A 21107-nucleotide genomic window follows, 5' to 3' on the forward strand; every position below is an offset into this window, starting at 1 on the left:
CAGGCTGCGCTGATCACACGCGGGTTCTGCGACAGAGGGCCTTCCCGACGCTGGCGGAGCGACCCAGAGAAGCGAGAGCAGAGGCCGGGCCGCAGACATGGCTGCAGGTTCCCCCAGCAGGGCTGGCCCCAGGAAATCCCTGGTTGCCCGAAGTTTGAACAAAGCTGGTTGCTCACATAATGGGCTATGGGAGCTCCAGGCTGCAGCAGCCGAGGCTGGGCGATGGTGGCTCCCTGCACATGAGGCGAAGTGGGACGGCCACAGGCTTTGCAAGGCCCATGACACCGCTGACTAACCATAAGATTCCCCTGCAAATCTGAGGCTGTCTGACAGGCCCCCAGGCTGCAAACTCCCGGTCCTGCACTGAGCAGGCCCAGCTGGGACACACGCCCATCCTGCAAGCAGCCACCTCCAGCTGGGCCCGCTCTCAGCCGGGCTGGGCTAGGCTGGGCTGGGCAGGAGAGCTCCAGGGCGAGTGATTGATCTGGGCTGCGCTTGCCCCCCCGCAAGCGGGCGCTGAGCAACGGGCTGTGGAGGGCACGGCGCTGCTGGAGCAGCCCCCATACCTGGTGTTCCTGAGCGACCCCAAAGCAGCAGGAGCGCGGGTCCCGCCTCCCTCCCTCATTCCCCCTGCAGCTCGAACTGGCTCTCGACCCCTCCCCCTTCCTGCACCATTGCTGGGTGCCATTAACCAATGTCTGCGCTTCACCCCAGAGCTGCTGCGTGTTTGTTTCTCCTGCGCATCGTGCAGCACCGTGCACATCAATGTGCCTTGTTCCGATTAGCCGGAAGTTCGATTGGAGACAGGCCCAGGAGCTGGAGAGCCAGGTACAGAGACGTCAGTCCACAGTTCATTCTCAATCAGCAGCCAAGCCTTTATTTCACGAGCTCAGCGACCACCACCGACCCCCCCACTGGCCAGAAGGGAGGCCCCGGCGGATCTGGGGAGCCCATCTGTGACCTCTGGCTCTGAGAGCCTCTTGCAGGTCGGTCCCCAGTTGCAGTCTGGCCCTAAGTCGGGGGAACTGAGACCTTGGTCAGCTCTGCTGCTAAACTCAGAGCAGAGGGACCAGGGCCTCCCTCCCGTCACTGGCGGTGTCCCTCGCCCGGCCATGCATGCAGCTGAAAACAAAGTCACGCACGGCGCCTCTGAGCGATGCAGCGTTGTAGCGAGAGCGGGAGACGGCACATGGACTGCATGCCTCGGGGGAGGGGAGATGGCCCCCGCCACCGGGACGGGCTCTGCGCCTCGAGCAGGGAAACACACTGAGTCCAACCCCTGGCACTTGCCCTGTCCTGAGAGGCAGCGCGCATCTGCAGGGCAGGGGGATGCCAAATCCCCGCCCCCTTTCCCTGTCCCCGCCCCTTTCTCTGGCTCCGCCCCCTCACTAGATTTCTCTCCCATTTCTGAGTCCATCCTGCATGGTGTTGATTTCAGTGGTGGCTGAGGGGACTGACCAGTCACCTTTTTCTTTAGCCGGGAGGGGGAAAAAACCCCCACCTGTGCTTTGATTGTTTAAGGGACAGCAGCAAGCATCAGCCCTGGGCGACCCACAAACACTGCCCCTCACAGGGAAGCGCCCGCAGCCCAATTTCATACTGCAGTGGTCAGTGCCTGTTTGCGCTTAACCAGGCCCGATTGGCCGGATTCCTGCTCTCCCATAGTGCCTAGCTTCATGTGCTCAGTGGCGGGGAGAGGCAAGGCGATTCACCCTAACTATCGCAATGAGCAGGCTGGTGTGGGTGTGGCACCACTGCCACCCGCTGGATGGAATCTGAGCTGTGCCACTAAGTACCATATGCCCTGTACTGTATAGAGCTAATGGGGAATCTCCTTCACCCCAAAGTGTTTTAGAAGTGGGGGGGTCAGAGTTCTGTCCCCGTTGTCACTGTACAGTTGGATTAGCTAGCTGAGCATGGCAGAGTCCCTACACGGCTATGGATTTGTTACACTATTAAACTAACCTCCGCAGATGGGATTATTCAGCCAGATGTTTTATACAGACCTCAGAGGGGTTTTGCAATACAAAAGCTTCAGTTAGAGAGACCAGCTCTCGGTGTGCCTGCTTTCCTGGCCTCTTACCGAGGGTAGATTCAGGGAGCATGGGCCCATCCCTGCTTATTTCAAAGGCTTTGCATTGAATGTGGTGCTGGGTATGTGGCATCTGGTCCCTTAGGGAGCTTTGTCAGCATGACCAGTGCTGAGCTGTGTAGATCCCAGGCAGCAAGGGGGGGAAGCTGTTGATTTTGCTCCGGTGCCGTTAGCTGAAGCACTGACAAGGAATGGGCGGGGAGGGAATGGGCCGTAAACTCCACCGGGCGGTGCCATCCCCAGCAGACCCTTTGCACTCATCCACCCGCTCCCCGTCCAGGGCTCTCAGCTGGACTCAGGCATTAATCTTCTGAGCCTCCGCCCCCTCTGAGTTTCCATCCTCCACAGTCGTCAGGGAAGCAGGGCGCAAGGCCTGTCCGGTTCAGCAGGACCCACCCTAGCGCTGCTGGTGTGCAGCACATCTGAACAGCCCCCAGCCCCGGACAGGAGCGTGGCATTGGCATGGGGGAGCCTGGGCCCAGCCCTGCCCCCTCGGCAAGCAGAGAAAGGCCTAAACACTCGATTCCAAGCACTAGCCGCAGCAGCGGGAAGCCAAGAAGGAATCCGGAGGTTGGGTTAGCGAGGGGGGCAGGGGCTGCATCACAGCCTGGCAGGAGCGGCCCCTACCAGTGCACAGGCTGGATGTCCGTTTGCAGGAGAAAGCAAGTGAATTGAAGCTGGCATGGTCCCCCTCCAGCCCCCTTCCCCCTCTACCACAGCCCCCCGCCCCAGCCTGCCACGCCGTGGGGCCGGCCCCACCTGCTATGGAAAGGGATAAGGGTGGGGGGTTCCCTTCTATTTCCTGTGATGCTGTTACCAAGAAATGCCAGATCCCTGGGGCTCAGCGGCCAGGACCACGGTCCTGGCTCACAGCCGGCTCCAGGTGAGAAGGGATGGCTGGGGGGGGGGGGGTAGTTACTATGGTAGCAGCTCTCCAGCTGCGGCGTTTTCTGATGGTTGCACGTCTGATGGTTCTGTCCCCAGCAGAGCAACCGCGACTACCTCTTACACCTGGAGAGGCCTCCCCTTGCCCGGCTCCTCGCTGGCCTTCTTGGGGGACCCCTCGCTGGCCTTCTTGGGGGACCCCTCGCCGGCCTTCTTGGGGGACCCCTCGCTGGCCTTCTTGGCGGACCCCTCGCTGGCCTTCTTGTAGCAGTAGACCCCGAAGAGCTTGTACTTCTTGTCCGGGAAGCCCAAGTTGCGGACGCCGGGCTCCTGGCCCCCGCAGCGTGCCCGGGGGTTGACAATGGGATAGCGAATGCTGCCATCCTCCACCCAGCCCGCCTCACATTTGTCCAGCAGCTGGATCTTCCAGGCAGCGTAGAGCTGGCCCACCTTGGCCACCTTGGCACCGTTCTTCTTGCAGGCCTGGAGGGCCTCGGGGTAGCTCAGCTTTCGGTAGGTCTTCAGGAAGTAGACTTTGCCTGGAGGGGGAAGAGAAGGAGCCGGGTTAAAGGGATGGAGCTTCCCCCACCCCCACCAAGAGGTGCAGGGCACCAGGCCCAAGACTGGCCAGGCTGGGCCCGGGGCATCAGCCACGCACAGTGGGCAGGTCCTAAGCCCATCAGGCCTGGCACCCACAGCTCCCATTGGCTTCTGGGGGAACCACAGGTGCTCAGCCCCTCCGTAGATCATGCCTGTAACTGGTGGGAGGGGTCCCCGCCATGGGACCCTGCCGTTGCCACCATGGCATGAACCGTGAGCGCAGCCAGGAGGGACTGGTTACACGTCCAGTTCCAGGATCGGCCTCTCCATGACCAGAGATGCTGGGGGGGAGGATGTCTCAGACCTAGCACGGGGACACGGCCTCCCAAGGGGCCCAGTCTAGTATTTGTTGGAAGGAAGGAAGAAAGCAAGGGACAGTGCCGTGCTGGGCCATGTCAAGGGAGTGACTAGCCCCCGTTAGCCATGGGTCTCGGGCAGGGAGCCAACATCCCCCTTGCTGGGGGCCACGGCAGCTGATGCCAGGACAGAGCTCCCCTGGGCCCATGAGCTGTAGACACTGGGCAGCACAAGGGAGCCGCTGAGTCCGAGAGGACCCCAGGGTGGATCTGTGTCCAGCAGCCTTGAGAAAGAATCCCCTTTGCAGCCATGACGCCCGAGCCTGGTCCCCTCTCTCCCCAGGACACTGGTGTAGCTTTGGGATCCAGGTGTGCCCCGCTACCTCCTCCCAGCCCTCCGCCCAAGGGCAAACCGGCCCTCCCCGTCCCAGCCGGATGCGAGGGGCACATAGGCAGGGCTAGGCCGTCATCAGCCAGAGGTGGGGAGCGGGGGCAGCTGAGCCAGACCGGCTGCAGAGGAATAAAGGCAGCTCCTGGAAATTAATTCCTAGACACATGGAGATGGATGGGGGCTGCAGCGCTGCGGCCGGTGATGAGTCCCCGTAGCTATTACAGCCGCTATTTATCCCGCCTGCCATGATTAAATAAACATCTGCAGAGCCCCCTCTCCCGCACTGCACCTCCCTCCCCCCCCCCAGCCCTGCCAGCCAAAGAGTGCTGCAATTTAACACTCAGGGACAGCCCCTCGAGCTCAGATTGTCTTGTGTAGCCCTGGCTTCATCCATCATCCAGGCCTCTCTCTGGTGCAACTACCTGCTTCTCCTTCCCCTGTTTCTGCCCCGGGGAGGCAAGAATTACAGCACAAAGGACCTTGTCCATCGGGGAAACCTCACCTCGTTGCACTCAAGCCAGTGCCGCTGACAGAGCGGGAGCTAGTGTAAACGCACCCGCATTTCTACCACCCCGTCGCCCCGAGCCGCTCTGAAGAGTCAGACGACGGTGGAAATGCTGGTGCTGGTACACCCACGTTTCTCGCACCATTGCCCTGGGGGAGAGGTTCCCCCCCCCGAGGCGTGGGGGGCTCTGTCTGCAGTGAGTCCTGCTGGGATTTGTGAGGGCTGGGGGTGGCTTTGCACAAGGAGGTGGAGGGACTGCACCTCTTGTCTCTCAGTGCCTTGGAGGGACAGGGGTCAGGGGTTCAAAGCCTGACGAAGGGAGGTGGATACAGGAAGGGAACAGCATGGGCTCCAGCAGGGAGGCTTTTCAGAGCCCGCTGACACACAGCCCACAGCACACACTTCCACCCCAGCAGCGCTTCGCCGGCGGCCCCGCCATCGTGCCCGGCAGCCAGTAAACCAGCGCTAAGGGGCAGATCTCTGTAGCAGCCAATATTACGATGACAGCACGTCAAGCTGTCCCGGCAATAAAAGCCGTCGGTAAAAGACAGCAAGAGACGCCTCCCTCTGAGTGGCACCAGAGCCGGGCGAAGGTGCCCTGCCTCTGCATCCGACCGCCTAGAAAACCCCGTTGCCTTTACCAGCGAGAGAAGGGGAATGAAGGAGGAGGCCGGGGCTGGGGACAGCAGGCGGAGAACCGCCCAGCCAAAGCCATGCTCCCGCGGCAGCCCAGGCTGGGAGCGTCGGTGAGATGCATTGAGAGGGTCTCAGCCACGTCCCGCTGAGGCTCCCCGGCACTTGGGCCCCCGCATTGGCAAGCCGAGCGGAGAGGCCGAGGGCCGAGCAGGCCACCGGGACTGAACGCCCACAGGCGAGCCGGGGGCGTGGGGAGGGGAGAGGCTTTTACTGCCCTCTCGTGAGAGTAGAGAGAGGGTTTGGGGCTCGGAGCACCTCCCACCCACACCATGTTCACATCCCCTGGTCCCACCAGAGACCCCTGGGCTCCTTCTGTCATTGCTACCGAGAGCGGGCTGGGGGGAGGAAGGGTCTCTCCTTTCCAAAGCGCCCTGCCCAGAGGCTGAGCACTGCCTAGCTCGTGTCAGCAGGGACCCCTTTGCCGTTCCCTCCTCCCTTAGGTGGCAGGTGGGGGGGTGGATACGAAGAATCCCCTCAGCAATAATCGCTGGTGCTTCCCGGGGCTGGGGGGCTGAGACTCAGGCTGAGGGGCAGGGGGAGCCCTGGGGCTGCGCTGACAGCACCCCCTGCCCTGCCCCGCCCCAGGGAGAGCTGAGGGATCTCACTGACTTCCACAGGACGCAGCACCAGGGGCAGGCAGGGCAAGACCCCAGCAGCTGAGGGGCCCAGATCAATGACTGCGGGGGGGAGCCCCGGGAAGCCTTTGGGTGCTTAAAAGCCATCGTGAGACACTGATCCGCAGCAGAGGAACGGGGGGAGGGTGCCGAGGGCTGCACCATTCAGGTGATGAGCTGCCTCAGGTCTGAGCCTATCCCCACCCCACTGCCCAGGGAGGCAGCGTAGTCCAGTGGGTAGGTTCAATTCTGCTGACCTCAATTCTGCAAGTCACCTCCCCCCGCTCTGTGCCTCAGTTTCCCCATCTATATCTTGGGACTAATGAGCCTCCCCTTTGGCAAGCGCTCTGGGGTGTCCAGAAGCAGAGCACTAAGTAAGGGCTGTGCATGGGGGCGCCTCACTAGGGTATCATCCTGCCCATGCAAGCCCAGTGACACCTCCCTCCAACGACACGGCCTGGCAGGGAGCGTTACCCAACGGTGCAAGCACTGGGCTAGGAACCAGGGCCAGGATCCCCGAGCTAGAATCCTGGCTCTGCTCAAAGGGGAGCGCTTAGGCCAAAAGTAGCCCCTGATTTCAGCTGCCCCCATCTTTGCGGGCACAGCTCGAGAGGTAGGACAGAGAAGGGGCTCGGGTGCCCGCTGGACACTCACGTCCAAGTCCCAGCTCTGATCTTGGCAAGTCACGTTAGCCCAGGTCCTCCATGGCTCCTAACTCCCATCGGAACTAATGGGAGTAGGAGCCTAAACACCTTTGAGGATCTGGGCCTCTTTCCCCAGCTGTTAAATGGGGAGAACAGCATCTCCCTGCCTCGCCGGGCTGCTGCGATGCCCCAGGGGCAGGGGGTGCAGAGAGGGCGATTTTGCCAGACGGCCATAACTCCAGCTGCCGTGGCTGGATGCAGGGGCACTCCGCCCCCCAGGCACCCCCGACTGGAGACCACTTAGGAAAACATGGCGCTTCCCCTCCCCAGCCAGACCCTCCGTGCTATTCAGACACCGAACTAACTTGGAGGATCTAGGCCTTGATCCCACAGTCTGTGCACCAGGGCAGCGTGGGCTGGGCCACGCTTGGGGGTGCTGGCGTTCCTGGCTCCTGACCCTCCCACCCCTTCTTTTAATCTGCGCCTCCCCCCAGCAGCGACTGTGACTGTTAAATCATACAAGGCCCAGGAGAGCCGCCACCACCCGGTGTGCTGCTCACGCAAGTGCTTTAGACCTAATTAACTCCCAATAATCCCAAGGCAATGAACCAGGCCCGTTCAGCAGCCAATCACCACGGGCTAATAGCGAGGGAGGGACTCCACCAGCCGCACCTGAGCACAGGGCCGGCAGCCAGGTGCAGGGTGTTTAAATTCCCTGGGGCCTCGGCCCTGGACCCCTTCCCTGGCATTTCAGGCTGTTGGGGTCTTTGGGTGACGGACTGGGGCAGTGGCTTTCAGCCTGTGGATCCGGGGGGGGGGCTGCAGACTGTCTGAGATTTCCAAAGGGGTCCGCACCAGCATTTGAAATGTTTTAGGGGTCTGCAAATGAAACAGGGTTGAAACCTGCTGGATTGGGGTATGGAGGAGGAGGAGATGATGCCAAGGCTTGGCTAGGAATAAATACAATTAAAGGGCCAAAACCCAGTGAGGCCAGGGCTACTGGCCAGGCTCCAGGATGGGCCATTCGCTTCCCCACTCAGCGTCCCCTAATAGGGGAACACAGCCTGCTCCTTCAGCGCCTGGAGTGGGACAGAGAACAGCCGCGGCTCTGGGGGGCTGGGATTTGGGGGGGCTGGTAGGGAGAGACGCGGGCTCTCTCCAGAGCGGGATCCGCATGCCCGTGCTGAGGGCCGACAGTGGCATGAAGACGGGTTGAACTGAGAAACGCTTCTGGAAATTCCAATGACCCTTTTCCCCATGGATGAGCCCTCGCTGCCGCTCAACCAGCCCGTGCCCCCGGGGTACCTGCCATGCCACGCACCAGCAGGGGAGGGGGATCAGCTTAGGGGACAGTAGCCCACACAGGAGTCCAGTTCAAGGGCTCAGGCCTTCTCTGCAAGGGAAGAAAAGAGCCTCAAGTTCCAGGATGGGGAGGGTGGTTGACAACTCCGGTCGTCAGGCCCTGTGGAACTCCCTGCCACAAGGGTAACGCTCGTCTGGGCAGGGGCCAGAACTTCCTCAGGGGCCAGTCCCAAGCCGCAGGATGAACTCCCCCCAGGAAGGAGGGGCCATCCCGAACCAGCCCAGCGCCCACCTGCCAGGTGGTGCTCTGCCCTGCCTTCTCCAACACAAACACAGCAGTGCAGACATCTAGAGATCCCAAAGCCCTCCGCGGCGCACGCACAATTCCCCCCTTGGGCAGGGGAGAGAGAACAAAGCCCGGGTGACAGGTGTGAGTCACACAGCTTAGTGTGGGGGCGGTGCTGAGACCCTAGTAGAATGGGGCACCGGAGTCGAAGCTGGGGGGTGGGTAAGAAAACACTGAGCATCAAGGCAGCCTGGCTCGTTAGGCAAAGCACAAGGCCGGGGAGTTTGCTCTCCCACAGCTCCCTGTGTGACCTTGTGCAGGCCACTCCCTGCCCCCACACACACTATGTGCCTCAGTTTCCCCCCTGTAAAGCAAGGCTATTGATCCTGACCCGCCCTGCTAAACCCAGCATGCGCCAAGTATTACATTCTTGCTGAGCGTTCAGCGTGCTCCGTGCCCTGCTGCGGTGCCAATGCAACTGCCCTGCGGATCTCAGCGCTGCCCCCTGGGCCCTGCCCCCCAGAGGGGAGGGGCTGTTACCGTTCAGGTTGGACGTGAAGCAGAAGGCGTCGTAGCGCTCGTCGTCCTTGTGCCGGTACCCGTAGGTCCTGACCCCGACTGGGGTGTCTTTGCGGCCGCACTCGTCTCGGGGCCTGGAGATGGGGTACTGCACGGAGCCGTCCTCCAGCCAGCCGGCGTTGCACCAGTCCATGCCCTCCAGCCAGGCCTTGTGCAGCTGGTCGTAGGAGGCCAGGATGCCGTCCTGGGCCAGACACGCCTCCTGGGCCTCGTGGAAGTTGAGGGTGTAGCGGCCGAGGCGCGGGTGGTACGGGAAGATCACTCCTACAGGGACACGCAAGCAGAGCAAGGCGCTGGCTCGGGGGCCTAACAGCAATTGCCGAATGGGGAGCTGCGCAGGGCGGGGGAAGGGTCGTTGGCTCTCAGGCTTCAGGGCCCTAGCTGGGCATTGAAGGGGTCAGGAAGGGATTTCTCCCCCTCCCCCACCTCCTCAAGCACATTACTTTACAATTGCTCAAGTGTATTACGGGTTCCCTCCCCCTCCACCTTCCTCTGAAGCACCAGTTATTGGCCGCTGCTGGAGGAGGGATACCAGGCTAGAGGGACCAGTAGTCTGCTCCGGGGGCCACAGGGGAAGCCTGGCCTCCTGCCTCCTGGTCCTGTGAGCCGACCTCCGGCCCACACTTCCTTGCAGGATCAGGAAGAGAACTTAAGACTCCTCACTCCCGTCACCCCTCCCATCTCCTCTCACCACTAGCCCCTGCTCCCCTCCCAGAGCTGGATGTAGGCCCCAGGAGGCCTGGCTCCCTGTCCCCTGCTCTAGTCCCTTGACCACATTCTCCTCCCAGTGCCCAGCTGTCCCCCGACCCTGCTCTAACCCCCGGGGAGACCTGCCCCCCTGTGTAAACTAGGAACCACCTGAACTTTCATCCAAAGCTTGAGCCTAATACCAGCCGACACTAGCCAGGGGGCTGCTGTCCAGGTGGCAGGCACAGCGCAGGCAATGGGACTTATCTGCCCTGGCAGCCGCTGGGTTTTTCTCTGGCCCGGGCACGTAACGCTTGCTTTTGAAAAGAAAGTAGGACAAGGTGAGCTGCGCGGCACCCAGCCCGACTGCCTCCCGGCAGCTTCCCGGCACCACAGCTGGGAGTGACAGCTGCATCTCTCAGCCCTGACACCCCAGGCACCGGCTCCTCCGCCACCTTGCCCGGAGCCGGTGTCCGGGTTCTGCCAGGCCGCAGAGCGAGGTGATAGAGGCATGCTCCAAGGGCACCTCTCCAGCAGTCTCGTGCTGTCCTATTCAGATCGCCCTCCCGCCGATCCAGGATTAGCCCGCCTGAAGCTACATGGATGCGCTCTGAGGAGAGCAAACCAAGCATGAGGCAGTGATTACAGCAGGGCAGAAGGGAGTCTGGCCGCCTGGGGGCAGTGAAATCTAGCGGTTAGAGCAAAGGACGGGGAAGTCAGGAGTCCTGGGTTCTATTCCCGGCTGTGTCATTCTCTCTGACCTTGTCCAAGTCATGTATCTCACCGGCTGGCTGGCTGCAAAGAGAGGGTGACTCCTCCCTCCCCGGGCTAAAGGATTGTTTGCAAAAATGCTTTGAGAACCTCAGACAAAAGGTGTAGGCTAACGACCTGGCCTCCACTCAGGGCTCTGATTGCATGGACAGGACACTGGGACTTTGTCTCTACTACAGGTTACTTCAGTATAACTTACCTCAGTCAGGCGGGTAAATAATCCACACCCCTGGGAGACAAAAGTTACACCCACCCGAGCGCCGGTGCAGACAGCGCGAAGCCAGACTCTAAGGCCATGCCTACGCTAGCCAGCCCACAGCGGCACGGCTGCACCCATACATTCGTTTTGCTGACATGAGTGGTAGTGTAGACATGGCCTAAGTGGGCGTGCACCGTCGTTTTGTCTCCGTACGGTCGCCGGGCATGGCAGTCCAGAGCTTTTGTGAACAAGATTTATGAGCACACGTTGGGTAGTCAGGCCACATGTGCGTGCAAAACTGTGACATAAAACCGGGTGTGCAAGGCAGCCTGGGGCTTGCAGGCTGCCTGCTTGTGTCTCCAGGATTCCCTTTACCTTCCAGATCCAGCTTCACCATGCCCGTGTCGTCCTCCAGCTCATCGGTGACCTCGCACTCATACCGCCCGTAATCTTGCAGGGTGACGTTGCGGATGATGAGGGAGGCGTCCTCTGCCCCATCCTCCTGCAGCGCCGTGCGCCTCCGGTAACTCCCAAAGGCCCTGCGCTCCTTCCCCATGGCCACGAAGACGTCCACGAAAGACATCGGGTCCATCACTTTGGTCCACTTGAGGCGGATCTCGGCAGGGTCGTGGGCTGATACGTCATAGTGGTACCGGCAGGGGAGGATGATGGTCCCGCCCCGGTGGGTGACCACCTTCCCTGGCGCCGTCTGGACGACCACGGCCCCGCTCTCATCCTCTGCACATAGACACAAAGGCTAGCGGTGGCTTTGGGGGGGACACACCCCTCCTCCAGCCAGCACACCACCCCCTGCCCTGCCCTGCCGCACCAAACCGCAAACCAACCAGGGAAACAAAAGTACAAAACTCTCCTGCTAACGTTCAGGAGCTGGGAGAAGGGCTGGATGGTCCGACTGGTTTTTTTCCATCTCAACCTCTCAGGTTGCTTGGAAATGAGAAAACCACCGCTTCTCCATGTCACGTGACGACACTAACACGCATGTTGTGAGCTGTCTGCCCTAGGCTGGGCAGTGGCGCGGGGGGGATGTTATTATGTGACATCTAATGCCCGTCTGTCACATGGCCAGTCCTTAGAGACGTGGCCGGAGACAAATGGACCCAACCTTAGGGAAAGCTTGTGTTCATTGTCAGCAATTCAGCTCCTTGCTGGATGTGGGGGGTGGCGGCGTTTGGAAGCAGGAATCCACCCCTGTGAATGAGCCTCAAATCTCCAGAGAGAGGAAATAAACCTTCCTTTTTATTGGGGAAGAAAACAAGGTGATTCATGCTCCCTCGACTGCTCATCTGGGTCTCTCTGACTCCACTTCTCTCTGCATCACGCTCCCCCGCTCTCCGGCTGGCCTTGGCTATACTAGGAAATTGCACCCGTTTAACTAAATCGATATTAAATGTCACTGAATGGAGCTAAAGAGAGATAAACCAGATTGAAACTGATTGGAATGCATCTGCATCGGGGCTTGACGAACGCGGCTGGGCTTGTGCTGTAGGCAGCCGGCTGCGATTCCATAAATCTGGGTCCATTTCCCAGCTATGCCGTGTCCGTGTGTGACCTTGGCCAAGGCCCTTAATGTCCTCGTGCCTCACAACACACACCCTTTATCTGTTTAGACTGTCAGCAATTTGGGGCAGGGCCTGTCTCTCACTGTGTCTGTACAGCACCCAGCACCAGGGCTGCCCAGTCTTGGTTGAGGCTCCTTGAGCTCATCCATTGTAGTATAACAGCCTACTAGTAGTAGCTGTTGATGGAGTTACTGTTTTAGCTCAGGAGACAGAGGCATGTGCTGAAGGCCTGGGTTCAAACCTTGCTATGCCCTAAACCGGGAGTTTATTAACCCTTCTGGACCTAGTACGATCCTGGCAGCACAAAGGAGAAGGCCCAAAGGAGAAATCAGGGTGAGGGGGAGCGAGAGGGAACCCGTCTGACAGGCTGAACAAAGGCACTGCTTGCCAGAGGCCTCAATCCTATTGACAAAGCAGCATCCCCATAATAACGCGGAGGAAGGTGCCAGGGTGGCCGGGCGTGTTAACGCCATTTCCCTCCCAGGAGTCACTCGTGCAGGCAGGTATCAGAGGGGTAGCCGTGTTAGTCTGAATCTGTAAAAAGCAACAGAGGGTCCTGTGGCACCTTTGAGACTAACAGAAGTATTGGGAGCATAAGCTTTCGTGGGTAAGAACCTCACTTCTTCAGATGCAAGGCAGGCATGGTCATTCCCAAGCAGGGTCCCATGGGCTGTGGGTTCAGACAGTGGACTGGTACTGTTGCTTCGTGCAGGCAGGTCATTCCCAAGCAGGGTCCCATGGGCTGTGGGTTCAGACAGTGGACTGGTACTGCAGGGTCAGTGCCCAGCTAATGCAGTCCCAAGCCGGGCCCTGTCACTGCCTACAGAATGGGAGTGGGGCAAAAACCTGCCCATTATTACCGGGGTCACAGTGTATGGGAAGGTTCCATTTAGAAATAGTTTATCAAGGGTTAATAACTGAGTAGTAGATGCTTTAATATATGGTTAAGTGATTGTTCTTAGAGTCCAACAGATCAATAAGTTACTTGGGACCATAGTCTATAACCATCCATAACACTACGAAGGATGTGCTCACAACCAGAGATGGCTGGAAAACGGGTTTCCATCTCATGCAAAGTTTTGAGATAAAAAAATAAAAAATTCAGCTTAAATTGGGACCAAAAGCCAAAATTTTTTGGATGTTTGCACTAAATGAAATTTTTAAAAAATTCATTTTTGGTCAGTTGAAACATTTCATTTTGATTTTGACCTTTTTAAAATTATTACTTTTAATTTGTGCTTGTTGTTTAACTTGCATTTTTTATTATTGTCATTTTATTGCTGGATGTAGAAAATAAAGTAAATTTCTGCACAAAAAGTCACTTTGAAACGGCAAATCAAAACTTCCCCTTTTGAAAATATCGATAGTTTGAAAGCAGGTTTTTCAAAAAAAACATTCAAAAGGAAATATAGTCAGAACGATACAATTTCATGGGAAAATCTGGTTTCATCAAAATGACATTTTCCAAAGGAAAACTGGTTTGACAAAAAATAAATTGACCAGTTCTAAGAACCACCTGTACCAGCCTACCACTGTCACACAAAGTACTCGCTGGGTCGGTGATATTCTTATAACATCTCATGTTCATGTATGAACCCTTTATAAACACAACCTTCCTATAAAGTGAGACCAGTACCTGTAGCCAAGAAGTCCCTAGAGACCTCAGCTGGCCTGTTGTGTAGGAGACAAAGGCTGCACAGACACACAGTGAGAGACACTTCCTGCCCCCAAACATGTTACAGACTAAATACATAAAGGGTGGGAGGGGAAACTGAGGCACCAAGCAGGGAAGTGACTTGCCAAGGTCTCGCAGTAGGTCAGGAATAGAACCTGGGTCTCCCGCATCCCAGCCCAAGAGGCACTAGACAATCGCCCTGTCTGTTTACCAGGAAAGAGGGTCTTACACACTTTTGCAGGTGGAAATCAAATCTACCTGCGGTGTGCTGGGTGCAGAGCCCCCCACTCCCCTCCCCGGCCTCCTGTCTCATCCTGACGGGGAGAGTGAGCAATGCCCTTAGAGTTAAAGGTGCATTTGTGAGAGACGGGCTGGAGCAGGGGGGTAGTGCTGGGCGTTGGCACTCCAGGGTTATATTCCCAGCTCTGCTGCTGACTGGCCATGTGACTCTGCTCTGTGCCTCAGTTTCCCCATTTGGTGCCTTGGGGAAAATGTTTGGGTGATATGTCCATGACAACAGTTCCCCATGTCTCTGGGCTGGAACCATCCCTTCCCAGCCCTGCATGGGTCGTTTTTTGTTCCCCTCCCCCGGAGGTGACCATTCTCTTGGGGTTGCGCGCTTGAGACCTCCTTAGTGAGCAAAGGGCGGGGAGACCCATCTGGTGGGAGCTGGGCGAGCCAGCCCCTCACTCACCTGACACGTGGACTACCTTCTTGCGCCCCCTCTCGCTGAGCGCCGGCGGGGAGGAGAGGACGGCGATGAGAAGCAGCAGGGTGGTGGCACGGCACACGGGCTGCGTCTAGCAGAGAGAAGAGAAGCGCCCATTCACTGCTGGCTGCCAGGGAGCCCTCCTGCCCCTAGAGAGACCAGCGGCCCTACAGACCTGCCCCAGAGCCCCCGGTGCCTACGCAGGGTCGAAGAGCAAAGGGAGTGTGGACGTGCCAGTGGCTGACCCTCGTGCAAAGGGATGTAGGACAGTGACATCAAACTCCCCAGCTGCCCGCGGGGACTCGTTCAAGGTTAGGGCAGAACCAGCCCCAGGCCAAAGCACCCAGGACAGTGACTTTCCTGGCATGGAGTGTGAGTGACCCGGTACGCAACGGGGACGGGGGCAGATACTGGGGGTGAGTGCAAGAGAGCGAGGGAGGGTGGAGATTACGAGAGTACGAGAACAGAGAGGTACAGATGCCAAGGGATTGACAGACGCAGAAACAGAAGGATAGATAGATAGAGGGGGTGTTTGGGGATAGATAGATAGATAGATTAGATAGATAGATAGAGGGGGTGCACGGGGATAGATAGATAGATAGAGGGGGTGTATGGAGATAGATAGATAGAGGGAGTGTCTGGGGATAGATAGATAGATAGATAGATAGATAAGGGGGTGTATGGGGACAGATAGATGGGTGTGTATGGATAGATAGATGGGTGTGTATGGATAGATAGATAGATAGATTAGATAGATAGATAAGGGAGTGTATGGGGATAGATTAGATAGATAGATAGATAGATAGAGGGGGTGCACGGGGATAGATAGATAGAGGGGGTGTATGGAGATAGACAGATAGAGGGAGTGTCTGGGGATAGATAGACAGATAGAGGGAGTGTCTGGGGATAGATAGATAGATAGAGGGGGTGCACAGGGATAGATAGATAGATGATATGGCCAGGGATGGATGGAGAGAGGGAGATGGATGTTTGTAAAGTGCCTTAAGACCATGCGGGTGGGCACGGCTCTCCCTCTGTCTCAGTTTAAGTATCACTAGAGGACAGCACAGACAGAGCCCCGTGACATCCATGTGAGCTGAGCATACACAGCTGCTCCCATCCGCAGGTGGGTACCGCTATGGGGCGGGCGCCACCCAGCTGGACACGTGGCTCCCGGCCCCACCTGCAGGGGGTCCCAGCGTCCCCAGTTACTGTTTAGATTTCGGTTGGGCTCGCAGCGTGCTGGGCTGTCCCCAAGCGCACGGTATCACAGCTAGCTCCCGGCCAGTGCCCTACAGTGACGACTAAATCCCACTGCCGCACAGGCCCGTGCCAGCCCGGCTTCGCCGGAGATGCCCACACCAGGGAAAGGAGGTGCTGTCTCCTCGTTGCCTCCAGCTCGGAGCGCCATACCCCATTACACTGGCTGATTAAAGCAAATTGAATCAAGAGCAGGTGATGAAATTGGCTCTAATGTGCTTATTACCTGCCCTGCTGAGCAGGGGGGGCCCAGCTTTTGCTCGAAAATATTATTTCTGAAGCCGGTTAATTGCATTGCGTGAGGGAAATGTGCCCAATTGGCGCCTCCACCGAACTGGGCTGCCTGCTCCACCCCGGGGAGGCTGCGCCACGGGGCTCCCTGTGCCCCCAACCGCCCCCTTTCCTCTGAGCATCTACACAGGCTTCTCCTGAGAATGGGGATGTGGTTGGCGGGATGGCAGCTGGAGTCTGTGTATGAGACGCGGCCAATCAGCTGCTTCCAAACTCAGAGGTTCGTGTTCCACCTCCCAGCCAGCCTGGGCCATGCCCACACCCTGGCTACACAGAGATTCATCGGTTCCTAGATCCCAGGCCCAGAAGGGCCCATTGTGATCATCTCGTCTGATCCCTGTATAACAGGGCCAGAGCCTACCCCGAAGTAATTCCTAGAGCGGATCGGTTAGAAAAACATCCAGTCTTGATATCAAAATTGTCAGTGATGGAGAATCCCCCACAGCCCTCGGTAAACTGTCCCGATTCCCGTATTCCTGCGTCCCGGTCAGATGGGAAATGTTTAAGTGAAGGTGATGATTAACCATTGGCTCCACCATGGGGTCCATCCAGGCCAGTGTCCTGTCACCAGCAGCTTCAGTAAAAGCCCGGCAGTGACGGGACAACCGGCTCCCAGGGCAAGTCCCCTCCTGACCCCCATGCTAGAGGGCAGCGCATGTCCTGAAACAGGAGGGGTTAGAGCCAACCCCAAACTCTTGTTATTTTGTAATCCTTGCTATTATAACTCAGCGGATGCCTTTCAGTCCTCACCCCCAGCCCCCCGCTATCCTAGCCCAGGCTCCCCTCTCCCTCCTTCCCCCCAGCTCTCACCGTGCCCCTCAATCCTGACCTGCAGCCCCCTGCTCTGGGCTTCCCCACACACCCCGCTTTTCCTAACCCACATCCCTCTGATTTTCCAGCCCTGGCCATCGGAGTGCTGAACATTCAGAGTCTGGGCTAGAACCCAGCTGTCCTCTGACCACTAGGCCCTGCTGGGTACAGAAAGCGGCTGGCTAGTTGGCCAGCAGTTTCTGGGACCAGGACTCCTTGGGTATTGCTCTCACTTCCCTCCTCCCGAGAGGCTGGGCTACAGTGTCTGCTCCCTGAATGCCCCCCCTTCTCCTACCCCCCACAAACCCCCCCCAGCATAGCTCGAGAACATTGTTGGCCATTCCCAATTCCTTCCTCTGGCCCCCTATAATGTTGGGAGGCTGCTGCTGCCACCTATAGGGGAGAAGGAGTGGTGCACTCACTGTCTCCTTCCTCATGGGGGGTTCAAAGGGAGCGGGAGGGGGGCAGGTGCCCAGGTCCCAGCCTGCCCTGTGGCTGCCAGGGAAGAACCCTGCCTCCCAGCACATGAGACGGGACAAGCCTTGGGGTGGGAGAGGAGGCCATGGTCCATCCCTAGGATGGCCGCTGCCCCCGGGGGGCAGCCCTGGGTCCCTCCACCGGTGTGGGAAGAGGCCATGCCAAGGGACAGCGATCCCCGGTCACTTGCACCTGTGCGACGGGCGTGCCACGTGGGTGTGGGACGCTGGTGCGTCCTGCCCGCTTGGCCCGGGGTCAGTGCCAGCCGCCGGGCAGCGGAGCAGAGCACTGGCCTTGGGGGCAGAGGGGGGCAACTTTGCTGACACACAAACATCCCCTCCAGGCTGGGACCTGCGGCTCGGCTGCGGCTCGCTCCTTGGCCGCTTTGCCTTCGTTCCTGGCACAAACCCAGCGCTGGCCCCTGGGGCAGAGCCGGCGGCCGGCGGCTGCTTTCTGCGGAACGAGTCGGGTGGGTCTCAGCAGAGCGGGCTAGGATGGCATGATGCCCCCGGGCCCCAGCTCCCCCGGCCGGCTGGGCATGCAGCGTGCCAGTGGGGTGCAGGCTCCGCTAACACACACACACACACACACACACACACACACACACACACACAGCTGGGAACAGCCCGGCCCAAGGCGCTGCACTGCAGCGGATGGCGGAGCTGGGAGCTGCGCGCCCCGGGGTACCCGGCAGGCCCCGATCCGGGCCGCGGCCTGGGGGCCGATCCCCCGGGGGCCGGTGCGCCCGTGCACGAGCAGCTGAATCCAGGGGCAGCAGCCGGGCAGAGCAGCCCCGGTTCCGCCGGGCTCAGGGCCCCGCAGTGGGACCGGCTCCACCGGAGCTCCGGGGCGGGTCGGAAGATCCTCTCTGGCTGCTCGGCTGCCCGGTCCCCAGCTGCAGATCGGCCATGGGGGGGGGGGGTTAATCCCCCCCTCTGTCCCCCCCCCGGCCCCTGAGCCGGCTCCGCGGACCGCGCCCAGCCCAAGGTGACCCCGCGGGACGCACTCACCATTGTCCCGGGGCAGGGTGCGGGGTCCGGCCCAGGGCAGCCCCCGGCTGGCAGAGGTGGGCTCGGTGCATCCGAGGGGCCCGCGGGCTTGGCTCCTTCCCCCTGGCTGGGCCGCCCCCAGCCCGGTCTGCGAAGGGGGCTCCGGGTCCCTGCTCAGAGAGAAAGTTCCGCAGGGAGGCGAGGAGCGGGACGGGGGGGGGGGGGGGGGGGGGGGCGCGGTCACTGCCGGGAGCGGGCAGCCGGGGCCGGGCCGCAGACAGCTGGATGCCCTGCCCGTGGGGGGAGACATGGGGTGGGTCAGCTACAGTGAGCAGGGGAGCGCTAGAGACCCCCACCCACCTCACAGCCCCTCGTGCCGAGCGCCTGGAGACCCCCACCCACCTCACAGCCCCTCGTGCCGAGCGCCTGGAGACCCCCACCCACCTCAGAGCCCCTCGTGCCGGGTGTCTGGAGACCCCCCCACCCAGATCAGGGCCCCTCGTGCCAGGCACTTTGCAGACCCAATGCATCCGAAGAAGTGAGGTTTTTACTCACGAAAGCTTATGCCCAAATAAATCTGTTAGTCTTTAAGGTGCCACCAGACTCTTTGTTGTTTCAAAGAGGGAGCCGATTGTTTTTGCAGACCCAGTAGGAGACAGTCCCTGCCCATAGCCCCACAGTCTGAATGCACCAGACAGACAAAGGGCCATTCACCCCATTTTTCAGCTGGAGAACTGAGACCCCGTGACTCGCCCAGGGTCACCCTGCGAGTCAGTGGCAGAGCTGGGCATTAAACCCAGAGCTCCTGGCCCAGGGCCCTTAACCACTAGCCCCCTGGGCTCCTTCATCTTCTTTCCCCAGGTCCCCCCTCCCCGACTCCCCCTGGGCATCTCTCTGCGGCATGGGCCTCCCTGCCCAAACCAGCTTCCCCAGCCTCCCTGCCAGGGGCGTGTGGGCACAAAGCCCTCGCCCCCCTGCGCTATAGGCAGATCAGGTGCGTGCTGTTCTGGGCTGTGGCCGCTAGGGGGCAGCAGGCAGGCTGGTGGGATACCTGTAACCTGCAAGGGGTCCAGAGGCCTGCCCCCTTCGCCTCATGGTGAGCCTATCCCCGCTGCCCGGCCGGTGGGGCAAGGGGAACTGGCTGAGGACACGACCCCCTCACTGATCGCGGTGTCTCAGGAGACCCCCCCCCCTTCTGCCAAGGCTGCGGCACTGGTGGGGCAGGGGAAGGGCCGTGCAGCACGGCCATCATTGCAGGGGCTGGGAGTCAGGCCGCCGGGTCTCAATCCTCATCTCCCAGGGCGCCGGGGTCGCCAGTGGTACGGGCAGAAGGCGCTAACCTGCAGCAGGCCAAGGCTGCATTTCGCCTTGTGCGTGGGCTGGGCTGTGTCCTGGCTGCCGAGTCCCCTTGGCATTGCTCACTCGATGCCCCACTTCTCAGCCACTGCACCAGGGCCTTTCTGAGGGCAGACACCTGCTCGGGGTCACCGCCCGCTGGCCATGGCTAGTGCCCTGCTCCCTGGGTGTCACTGACGCAGGCCCCATGGGTGGGGATGGCACCCGCTGCTGGGAGCAGGCCCCTGGGAGTCAGTGGCATGAGAGCTTGGCTGGGGGGATCACACCCCAGCCTCTGTCTGTTTTTCGGGCACGTGCCAATTAGGGCCCTGGGGCCGTAGGACGCCGAGGGGGGGGAAGTGCCAGGCTCAGCAGAGGAAGCAAGTCACATGGGTCGCTGGGCTCACCGAAAAGCTCCCGGGCCACCAAAGCGCCAAGCTTCAGAAAACTCGCTTGCGTTCCGCAAAACCACCCCCAACCCTTGGTATAAACAAGTGGGTGACCCACAGCTGTGCACACGCCCCCCTATGGGGCACACACACCACACAGGAGCACGTGTGGCTATGCACATGCAGAGCTATGGGCACCCACTCTCCCAAAGCCAGTTCTGGCTCCCTTGCAGCCCTCAGAACTGACATTGGGTGCAGGGGTCGTGGTCTCTGGCCCACACACCAGGCTCCTGTGTTAGCCGGCATGTGTACAGGGAAAGCACACTAATGGGAGAGGCCACGACTTTGGCCCCGGGGGCGGGGGTGCTGGAGCTGGTCCCTGTCAGCCGCTCGCCCTGCCCTGCATCATCCTGTGCTCTAAGCATGGTGGGTCCTGGCCCTCGCTGGGCAGCTCACCGTGTCATGGGTCCAAGCCCTCAGTATTGCAGCACAAAAGCAGACCTGCCAAACCCAGGGAGGAAACGCAGAAATTGGGCTTGTTTCTGGCTTAATTGGCTTGTGAGCTGCTTGTTGGCTAGTTTCTGGCTTGTAGCTCGTTTGGCTCATAGCTTGTTGCTTTTTTTTTTTTTTGATCGGCTCCCAGCAAGCAGGGGCAAGGTGGGGAGAGAGTCAGGGGTGCAGCGGGCCCAGCCCAGTCCCAGACTGCAGGCCGGGGGGATCTAGTCACATAGAGTGTTGGGGTTCTTAGGGACTGGCTTGTTCTGAAAAGGGATTCGCTTGATTTTTGGCTTATTGTGAAAGTCGGGGGGCTTATTTACCAGCTGTGCACCAAAGGCTGGCCCCAGCTCGAGGGGCGTTGCGCTCCCTGCTGTCTCCCAGCGGGCTGGGCTGCTCATCCCCATCTTTCTGGGAGGGAAGGCCCTGGCGCAGACCTGGAAGGGGGAGGGTTCGAGTCGGGCCTGAGCAGAGCCTCAGGGGCAGTGCCGGAGACGGGGGAGCGCGGAGCTCTGGGAGGGGAGCAGCAGGCACATGGGACATCATCCCC

At 59.8% G+C, this 21107-nt stretch overlaps 1 protein-coding gene across 1 annotated transcript; it reads right to left on the bottom strand.

Annotated features, from left to right (window-relative positions):
- Positions 1 to 854: 854 nt before the first annotated feature.
- Positions 855 to 18540, bottom strand: HAPLN4 (hyaluronan and proteoglycan link protein 4). Its single transcript, XM_034755546.1, has 5 exons — positions 18360 to 18540; positions 14497 to 14602; positions 10923 to 11285; positions 8852 to 9154; positions 855 to 3516 (listed from the first exon to the last, which is right to left on the bottom strand). Exons 1-5 carry the CDS (start codon positions 18360 to 18362, stop codon positions 3098 to 3100), a joined length of 1194 nt encoding a protein of 397 aa, XP_034611437.1. The 5' UTR covers positions 18363 to 18540; the 3' UTR covers positions 855 to 3097.
- Positions 18541 to 21107: the final 2567 nt, after the last annotated feature.

The sequence above is a fragment of the Trachemys scripta genome, chromosome 22 (assembly GCF_013100865.1).
Source record: "Trachemys scripta elegans isolate TJP31775 chromosome 22, CAS_Tse_1.0, whole genome shotgun sequence".
Lineage (NCBI taxonomy): Eukaryota > Metazoa > Chordata > Testudines > Emydidae > Trachemys > Trachemys scripta.